We start from the raw sequence: 11,109 nt of genomic DNA on the forward strand, positions 1-11,109 counted from the left end.
GAAATAACAACAAGACGGAATGAACAAATGACGTGCACCATTTATCATTCAGCAAACAAACGCCAATATATTTGGAAACTTTGGTAAAAATTTAATCATTTTCACACAAATCACCCTCAATAATTTAAATTGTTACTGATTTCTTGCAAATGAGGGCATTGCAAGATCTTAAGTGTGGGAAGGGGTTAAATTCTTTCGGATTTTAAAAATTTTTTATATTAAACACTTGGTTACCATTAAAAATACTAGTAAAGCAGTAGTTGTATTAGAATCTAGTGCTCTCTGATAAAAAAGAACAGCCCTAGTCTTATATACTGACTACCCAATTCTAGTAAAATTTTTCAAAATTTTCAATTAAATGAATTCAAAATCATGTTTATACATATTTATGAACGATAAAACTAGGTTTCAAACACCGAAATTATTGTTACCTCGGAAAGGACATAAATTGAGAAACAAACTAAAATGTTAAAATTCATTTAAAATGGAATAGAGGACGATAAAAAGAAAAATAAAAAGCCAAGTGTGGGAAAATTTACCAAGTTATTTTTAACATATGCCACATATATTTGTAACAAATAACTGAAAATACTTTTGCTTTGGACTAAACTAAACTGTTTTACCCGATGAAAGAAAAGAAGAGATGGATCTACACGATGAATCAATTCCATCATTAAAAGGAAGTAAAGTCTTCCGAAAAAGACACGCGCTTTTTGATTTAGGTCATGAAGTTGTCGTCCAGACCAGCTGTAGGTTGACGAAAAATCTAGAAAAGTCATCACTAAAATCAGCAGGAAATCCACGGACCTCAGCATAAAACAGGGTCGCCAAGTGGTCAGATTTATCCTAACCATGAGAAGGATTTATCTCGTACAATGGGGAGGCACCGTGCAAATTAGCTGGATAAGACTAATGAATCAGATCCCCAGAAAGGATAATCTCCTTAAAGATCAAAAATCAGCTTTTAAGCCTGATATTACTCAATCCTTGAGATTGACCTTAAAGATTGAGAATTACAAACTCATGGAATTCAATGATATCTAAACTCGAGCTTAAACGAGAAAATATTTTGATCAAAATTACAAACCGATTTGTTTTCTGAAAACCCTATTTTCAATACGTTCATTACCATTGAACGTAAAATCCTAGGAATTCACCTGGAATTCATTAGGTCACCTGAATTAAATCGGGTGTCAACCGTAAGAACGGTGGTTGCATAACATGGTCAAAGACAGGACCTTGTGCCAGACCGACAAATTATAAGGGTGAGCTTTACTATTGCTCCTACCAAGGATAGTAATTGCGTCCGACACGTTATAGACCATAATCAAAAGCATGTCACGGGACATTGCCTTAAACAGTTGCTTGTTCAACGCTTTCCTTTACAACCGGACGGTAGTTTGCCGAAAGGTAATATACGGGACAAGTAAACTGGACGTGTTGCTTTCCTAATACAAGGTTAGCAAGTGGGTGACACAAAACCGCAAGTTTTGAGCTAAAATTTTCAAATCTGAAACCCACCAAACCCACAAAAATATTTTGCAAACACCGGTAAAGGGTTATTCCGGAAAACTTATCTAGGGTAAAAACTAGATTTAATTTTCAAAAGATCAAATGTTTTCATAAAGATCCAATTTCCTTAATGGATCTAAATTTTTATTGTCATGTGGGACTGTAAACCATATCGTTACTACCATTGTTTATACCGCCATAAAGAAATCACTGATGTACAAAGTGTGAAGAATAAAGAAGTGATTCTAGTATTTCAAGACGATATTGCTTGAGGACAAGCAACGCTCAAGTGTGGGAATATTTGATAATGCTAAAAACGAACATATATTTCATAGCATTATTCCTCAAGAAAGACAAGCTTTTAGTTGCAATTGTTCTATTTACAAGAGATATTCGTTTAAATAATAAAAGGTGAAGACAAAAGACAGATTCGACGAATTGAAGACGCAAACGACCAAAAAGCTCAAAAGAACAAAAGACAATAAAAAAAGGTTCCAATTATTGATAAGAAACGTCTCAAAATCACAAGAGTACAAGATTCAAAACGCAAAGTACAAGATATTAAATTGTACGCGAGGACGTTCGAAAATCCGGAATCGGGACCAGAGTCAACTCTTAACGCTCGACGCAACGGACTAAAAATTACAAGTTAACTATGTATATAAATATAATATAATATATAATTAATTATATTAATTATATATATATTATATATATATATTAAAAACTGTCGGCAGCCAGAAACTCCAAGGGTGTGAATTGAAAATACCTCTCCGCGACTCGCGGAGTTTGAAGGGCTTTTTGCCGCGAGTCGCGGAGCCCCAAAAATCATTCCTGGCTATAAATCAACCCGAATTCTGATCAAAATCATCATCATTTTTTTCTTCTCATTCATACGAAGTAATATATATTTATATTTATAATTTATATTTTAATTTTAATTATAATTCTAATAATAAGGGTATGTTAGCGAATGTTGTAAGGGTGTAAGTCGAAATTCTGTCCGTGTAACGCTACGCTATTTTTAATCATTGTAAGTTATGTTCAACCTTTTTATATTAATGTCTCGTAGCTAAGTTATTATTATGCTTATTTAAAACGAAGTAATCATGATGTTGGGCTAATTACTAAAATTGGGTAATTGGGCTTTGTACCATAATTGGGGTTTGGACAAAAGAACGACACTTGTGGAAACTAGACTATGGGCTATTAATGGGCTTTATATTTGTTTAACTAAATGAAAGTTTGTTAATGTTAATATAAAGATTTACAATTGGGCGTCCCTATAAATTACCATATACACTCGATCGGACACGATGGGCGGGGTATTTATATGTACGAATAATCGTTCATTTAACCGGACACGGGAATGGATTAATAGCCACTAGAATAATTAAAACAGGGGTGAAATTACATTCAAGGGTAATTGGTGTAATTGTTAACAAAGTAGTAAAACCTTGGTTTACACGCAGTCGATAACCTGGTGTATTCATTAAACAAAGTATTAAAACCTTGTTACAATTCGAATCCCCAATTAGTTGGAATATTTATCTTCGGGTATAATAATAATTTGACAAGGACACTTGCAATTTATATTTATGACTGATGGACTGTTATGGACAAAAACCAGACGGACATATTGAATAATCCAGGACAAAGGACAATTAACCCATGGGCATAAAACTAAAATCAACACGTCAAACATCATGATTACGGAAGTTTAAATAAGCATAATTCTTTTATTTCATATTTAATTTCCTTTATTTTATATTTAATTGCACTTCTAATTATCGCACTTTTATTTATTGTTATTTTATTTTATCGCACTTTTAATTATCGTACTTTTTTAATTATCGCAATTTAATTTTATCGCATTTTTATTATTCGCAATTTCATTATCATTATTTACTTTACGCTTTAATTTAAAGTCTTGTATTTATTTTATATTTTACATTAGGTTTTAACTGCGACTAAAGTTTTAAAATCGACAAACCGGTCATTAAACGGTAAAAACCCCCCTTTTATAATAATAATATTACCTATATATATATTTGTATTTTTATAAAAGTTAACTAATATAGCGTTGAGCTTTGTTTAAAGATTTCCCTGTGGAACGAACCGGACTTACTAAAAACTACACTACTGTACGATTAGGTACACTGCCTATAAGTGTTGTAGCAAGGTTTAAGTATATCCATTCTATAAATAAATAAATATCTTGTGTAAAATTGTATCGTATTTAATAGTATTTTCTGCTAAAATTATAAACTATTTTATATACACCTCGTTCGACATCAGACCTAAAGTATTATTTGACGCGTATTAAAAGGAAAAATTTTTATGGGCCGGTTTTAATACGGGTTGGGTCGTTACAGATGCGCAGGTGCCCTGCTAATTGGTGCATGTATTTGACAAGATTCGCAGCGCTTAGTTACGTTTGCCGCGTCTGCGTACATCGACGGCCAATAATATCCTTAGTGCATGATTTTAGACACAATAGACCTGTGCCCTGAATGAAGTGCACATGCACCCTCATGCATCACTTCCTCTGCCTCATTTGGCCCGACGCACTGTAACAATGGTCCTAAATAATTTTTCCTGTATAGGACATTGCCCTCAAGGGCATACATTGGTGCTTTGGTCATGACCTTCTTTGCGTCAGCGGAATCCGCAGGCATTGTGCCATCCTTTAGGAAAGCAATGATAGGTGTCATCCATGTCGAACTTGATTCTTCGACAGGTGCCACTAAAGGCATCATAACAATAGATTTCGTATGTAGTACTTCTATGAGAACTCTTTTGCCCAGATGATTAAAGGCTAACGTAGCCAATTTGCTAAGCGCATCACTTTCTTATTTTGCCCTCGCATAACGTGAGAGACTTGAAAGGCCTCGAACTGATCTGCGAGATTGTGTACTAGCGAAAGATATTGTCGCATGGCTATATCGTGTGCTTCGAAATCGCCATTAATTTGGCTCTATACCAGTTTAGAATCCACATGTACGTGTACAATTTTAATTTCAAGTTTTTTCGCGATCCGCATACCTGCTACCAAAGCCTCATATTCCACTTCATTGTTTGTGACCGCGAAATTAAACCGTAACGCATATGTATGCTCTTCACCGTCTGGGCCAGTTAAAATTATCCCCGCACCTGCACTTTCTGCGCTATAGGCACCATCCGTGTATACTTCCCATGGTGTTAAAATTGGTGCGTGTATTTCATGATGTTCAGCTGACGCGTCAACATCCGCAGGTAACTCTGCTAGGTAATCCGCAAGTATTTGACCTTTAACCGCGCTTCGCGAAGAAAAATTTATTTCGTGCTCTCCAAACTCAACTGCCCATTTAGCCATTCGGCCAGAAATCTCAGGCTTGTACAACACCTGAAAGAAAAAGAACCATGTTAATCAATGCAGTATTCCGGGTCATTGCCGCAATGTTAGGTAGTATTCCGAGTGCGCTTGAAAATATCGACGCAAACGTCGCGCCGTGTGTACCAGCGCATATACAAGCTTCTCAATCGGCGAGTAGTTTATTTCACTTCCTGTCAGCGTCTTGTTTACGAAGTAAACCGGCATTTGTGTCTGAGAAAACCTCAGCGTCAATTGTATACGAAACAAATAATTAGACAAAAAACAAACGAATTACCTTCCCGCGATCCGCGATTAGAACAGAACTGATAGCTTCCTTTGATGCCGCAAGGTATAGCGTTAGTGTTTCACCTGATACTGGTGCTGTTAGTGTTGGTAATTCCACAAGCACCTTCTTCATTTCCTGAAAAGCTGATTCCGCTTCTTGAGTCCACACAAAGTCTTTCTTCTTTAAGCAATTCTTTAAAGTATCGAAGAACGGCAACTGTCGTTCCGCAGTTTTTGACAGAAAACGTGTAATTGCCGCGAGTTTTCCAGTCAAACTCTGTACGTCTTTCTTTGTCTTAGGAGATGGTAGCTTATTGATAGCTTCTATCTTTTTAGGATTCGCTTTGATTCCACGCGATGTTACTACATGTCCCAGAAATTTGCCCTCTTCCTCCCCGAAACTAAACTTGATCGGGTTGAGCTTCATGTTTATCCTACGTAGAGATGCAAAAGTTTCTAGGATGTCTGTGTAACGACCCGGAATTTTTCGATCGTTCTATACTTATGAGATTAATATTTACATAAATTAAACCTTACCAACATGATAAGCAATCCAAACTGTTGAGACTTATATTTTTGAAAAGAGTTTTACACAACGTTTGACCGTCCAATTTGACCGATGATATCACGAACTATATAACACACGATAATTATACGATTATGTATATGTACATATCTATACATATTTAACATGATTTAAGGATGGTTTAACATTTCATTGTGAACTAACAACAATGAGTTATAAGTATACTTTGAGACCACTAACTTAAGTTTTCAAAACGATAATTATATGTAACGTTCTTTGACATATATACTTACAATATATAATGTGTTGTGATTTATGTCACCAATATGATTTAAGTGTAATGGGATTAATTTGTAACCAAAATAATCTTGATAAATATCGAACAAGTTTGGGGAAGTGTGGAGTGCACACTTGTTTGAACTTATCTTGATTATGACGGGGGTTCGGGGGCAGCGCCCCCGATAAGCGGGGTCCAAGGGGCAGAGCCCCTGGCTGGGGTCGAGCTGCCAGGTCAGCTTGGAAATTTTTTTTTGGGCTAACATTGCTTTATTAAAAATGTCTTAAAATTTTATTTTTGGCCCGGTTGGACCCAAAATAAAAGCCCGATTTTGAGCTTCTTTTACCGTATCATACCCATCATCCATACGTATTTACTATTGGTAAATACACATCAAATCAATATCCTTATCAGCTTTAGATCTGCCCTAGATAAGAGGGAATCTTATTTGTAAGCTAGCATACATTATTACTCAAAAATTCAACACAATAATTTGTCCTTGTTCCCTCAACAACCAGACTGTCCTATAAGTATCATCATCACCTTGGTTTTTCATTTCATTCTTACAATCATCTTTCTCTAACCAAAAAAAAACACACTCTTAGGAACTCTAAGTGTTCTTCACAATCTCAGCAAATACTCATGAAGAACTAGCTTCATGAACAACCTATAATCATCATAAGAAAGTTTGATCAAGATTATTTTCTATCTTTTCCAGTAGCTTTATCCAAGTAACTTGAGGTAGTAACCTTATTCATAATCTTATTCGATTCATATTTATATAGCTATCTTATTTTGTGTTATAAAATTTTTAACAACAAGAACATAGTTTGAATGATTTCAAACCTGTTCGCAAACTAAATAGATCCTTCTAATTTGATTTTTAAAACACTTCGAAACATGTAATATATCATATTATGACAAAATCGGATTAATCATATCTTGGCTAATTAACATAATATTTAATATATATTTACTTATGATTTGATTTTATATATTCCAGGACCACCCGTAAACAACACGAGAAGATTAATCATAAGACCTCATGATTGTACGCAACACGTCATCTGACAACACGGTACTTTATGTACGCAACACGTCATTTGACAACATGGTACCATGGGTCGAGATTAATTCTGATCAATACGAATACGATGGGGTCTTTATTTATTTTATTGAGCAACTAATTATGGACCATTAACAACAGACTGCTAACTACGGACTAAGAAAATATTAAAAGTATTATATATATATATATATATATATATATATATATATATATATATATATATATATATATATGTATATATATATGTAACGATTACTTGAAAAGAAAATATGTTGATATATTATATATATGGTTAGGTTCGTGATATCTATCGGAGACCAAGTCGAGTTAAATACCTTCAAGGAAAAGGTGAGTATATAGTCCCACTTTTAAACTCTAAATATTTCGGGATGAGAATACATGCATTTTATGATTTACGTTATGCACACAAGTGATTAAAAATATATATTCTACGTTGAGTTGTACCACTGGCATACTTCCCTGTAACTTGGTAACTATTATTTACATGAGGTATTGTAAACACGAATCCTGTTGATAGATCTATCGGGCCTGACAACCCCAACCGGACTGGACGACCAGTATTCAACGGTTGCACAGTACTTCGTTTCGGTAACTACACTTGGTACGGTGTAGTAAGATTTCATAATAAAGGGAATATGCGACGTTGATTAAATGTTAAGTATGGTTATCAAGTGCTCAACAACTTAGAATATTTTTATTAAAACGTTTATATATGAAATCTTGTGGTCTATATTTATAACGCTGCCGGCATTAAACCTATATCTCACCAACTTTATGTTGACGTTTTAAGCATGTTTATTCTCAGGTGATAACTAAAAGCTTCCGCTGCAACATGTTGAATTTAAGCAAGATCTTGAGTATGCATATTTGTGTCAAAAATAAAACTGCATATCGGAGGATTTGTAATGTAAAATATGTTGGAGGTCGTATTGTTATTATCACATGTAAAGTTTGTAAGTCTAAGATTATCGCTAAACGATAATCATTATTAAGTTGTTTAAACCTTGTATTTGTAATAAAAGCTATGGTTTGTATTGTAAAAACAAATGCAATTTTTGAAAAATGTCGCATATAGAGGTCAATACCTCGCGATGAAATCATATGTTATTGTATTCGTCCTTATGGTTAAGGTCGGGTTATGACAGTCTGCGAGCATCTCATCTTCGGTGTTGCTCTTAATTACCAAGTCGTGTACATATGCTTCAAGATTTCTGCCTATCTGGTGTTTAAACACCATATCGATGACGCACTGATATGTAGCACTGGCATTCTTTAAACCAAACGGCATTTTAGTATAGCAATATATACCTTGAGGTGTATGGAAATCTGTCTTGTCCTCATCTTTCGCGGCCATAAGGATTTGATGATAACCCTTATAAGCGTCCAGGAAACACTTGTATATATAACCCGACAGCGACTCTACCTTCCGGTCAATCTCCGACAAAGGATAGTTATCTTTTGGACATGTTTAGTTTATGTCCTTGAAGTCTACGCACATTCGCCAGCTACCGTCGGCTTTCTTTACTAATACGGGGTTAGCAACCCACATTTGATACCGCACTTCCGGCAAAATATTTGCCTTGACAAGATTATCCACCTCTGCGCATAACCAATCACTACGCTCAAGAGCCATGTGTCGCTTTTTTTATCTAACAGACGTAAGCGATGGATTAACTTTTAACTTATGCTCCGCAATATCTCGCAGAACCCAGTCATGTCTGATTCCTGCCATACGCAAACATCTGCGTTAGCTAACAAAATACCGTGTAACTTAGCTTTAGTTTCCATTGACAAATTCGCACCAATTTTGATTTTCTTATCAGGACATAAGTAGTTAGCTACAACTGCTATGCTTTTAAGTTGTTCTCCCGTACTAGGGATATCCACAGGCATGACCAAACCACATAACTCGATTGGGTGATGCGACGCAAATGGTGCGCTGTAAAAATTGGATTACAAATTTTATGTATTTAGAACAACATGCATACTAAAGATAAGAAAATGGAAATGGTTAGATGTCAACATGCATACTAATAGTAGCACCGTATGACGCAAACGCTTGACAAGTGTTGGGTGACGTTCTGAACTTATACCATGTATGAGCCCAGAGATTTGTTGTTCTGGCTTAAGATCCGGTATGCGCAAGTATTCATTGGTGTACCTCGTAAGAAATTCCCCCAAAGACTCCTTGGGCTTTTGCACGATATCATGACATTCAATATGAGTGCGCTTGCGAGGTCTTTGATTTTGGTACTGCAACAAAAATTTTGTCCGCAAATCCATGAATCCAGATATGCTACCAGCCGGGAGTTTATTAGACCATTCACGTGCAATGCCCTGTAGCGTCATTGGAAAAATCTGACATGCTATCGGGTCTACCCATCCCTGGGTGCGCATTGCTCCTTCAAAACGTTGCAAAAAATCATCTGGATTAGTCAAACCATTTTAGGTACCCAATGTGTGGGGTATCTTTGTCGCTGATGGAAACGGATATGCAGATATATGCGGAGGGAATTTATCAAAAGTGGTTGGTAGCTAAAAGGGTTGCGTAACAGGGTCACCTTTGAGCCCTACGAATAAACGCTTCATCATGTCCTGAACAAAATCAGGCTGTGAAGATAAGTGGACCATGTCAGGCGGGGCGGCCTGCATAAACTGAACCGCAAGGTTTGCCTGCCCTTGAAAATTTTTCCAAGAGGGTTGCCCCTACATCTGCGCATATGACCAAGGCTGCTCTATGGGAAAAGATGGGAGCCCCGACGGCGCAGAGTATACTGGCTGATAAAAGGGAGCAGAAAACTGCGGTACGGGTGGCTGCGAAACATTCGGGTATGCCACCGAAAGACCTATTGTATGCGCAGTGCTCTGTTGCTCTGCAGTTGGAGGTGTCCAGTCCGAGTTAGCATCTGGAATCACACCGTATCCCCAACTATTAAGTAATGCCTGCGCATTCGCAGGAGTTAGAAATTGTCACACTGGCGAGGCGGTTGCCAAGGCTGTAACGGTGCGAACGATGAATTCTGCTGATCACTCTATGATTGCAGAGGGATTGCCACTGTAGTACTATAAATAGGAAACTGTCCGCAGCATACTACATTTGGCCCCACTGTTTCCCCGTTATGACCAACAGAGATAACTCTCGCATCCACTTTAGAGGACCCCCCAAAATCCAACCGCGTAGTTGTAACTGGTGAGTTGGCCTGTGGCGGTGTTATTACGTCCGAGTATACCGGCTTGTACCTTTGAAAAGGTTCACCAGACGTGGGTGGAGGATAAGATATATTGTATGCACCCGTAGTCATAGCTTGCGTATTCTGATCATCAGTCTGAGTTCGTTCCGATGATTCCCCGGAAACCATGTTAACAAAAAATTCGAAAAAATTGTAATTAACGAGCTTTAATAATTCAAAACTTAAAAGAAGAAAAACAATTAAACACGTCTTGAATTAGTTCGACTCTCAACGAGAACACTAATTGATCATGCATATATTTTCAGGAGGGTAAATACGCATGCTCAATATGTTAGAAGAGGTTTAAGGATCTTAGAACTAACCTCTCCGGTCCGGCTACCGTGAATAACCCTGGCCGACATGATGATGTCGGCGGGGTGGCTAAGTGGTTAAGTCCACCTTTGATGACGGTTGTCGATCAGAAGGCCCTAGATAAGGTTGTAGGTAACAGTCGTTGAAGAACTAACCTGTTAACCTTAGAAGATGAGAGATGATGATGATGATTATTATTACGTGTTGTGGGTTACGTAAGATGGATGTTTAAGAAAGACGATTAGGGTTAGTATATATAGGCAAACCCTAATTCTAGAACCATCCTAGATTGTGATAATCCATTCCATAACAAACTCCCCCGAATCTCGGATGTAATTATGGAAAAGATATTCAGACTTGGTTACCAAGTAACCGCCCATCCGGGAGCAATGTACAACGTGCGCTACTGCATACCGCATAGAGTCCATCCGCATACGCTTACTATAGCTTGACCACTTACTAAAAACATGCGGGTACGGGTCGCAGTATCATTAACACAAAAGAAGTATGTACTGATTTTTG

General features: G+C 36.9%; 1 protein-coding gene across 1 annotated transcript in view; it reads right to left on the reverse strand.

Moving 5' to 3' along the window:
• The window catches only part of LOC139901803 (uncharacterized), a 72,524-nt gene extending 66,945 nt beyond the window's left edge, over positions 1–5,579 (reverse strand). Inside the window, exons 1-4 of the mRNA XM_071884479.1 lie at positions 5,163–5,579; positions 5,012–5,098; positions 4,893–4,897; positions 4,558–4,679 (exon numbers count right to left, since the gene is read on the reverse strand). Coding sequence (XP_071740580.1) covers positions 4,558–4,679; positions 4,893–4,897; positions 5,012–5,098; positions 5,163–5,579 — 631 coding nt within the window. The remainder of the gene's footprint in view (positions 1–4,557; positions 4,680–4,892; positions 4,898–5,011; positions 5,099–5,162) is intronic.
• Between the last annotated feature and the right edge of the window lie 5,530 nt (positions 5,580–11,109).

Source organism: Rutidosis leptorrhynchoides, chromosome 3 (assembly GCF_046630445.1).
Source record: "Rutidosis leptorrhynchoides isolate AG116_Rl617_1_P2 chromosome 3, CSIRO_AGI_Rlap_v1, whole genome shotgun sequence".
In the NCBI taxonomy this organism is placed as follows: Eukaryota; Viridiplantae; Streptophyta; class Magnoliopsida; order Asterales; family Asteraceae; genus Rutidosis; species Rutidosis leptorrhynchoides.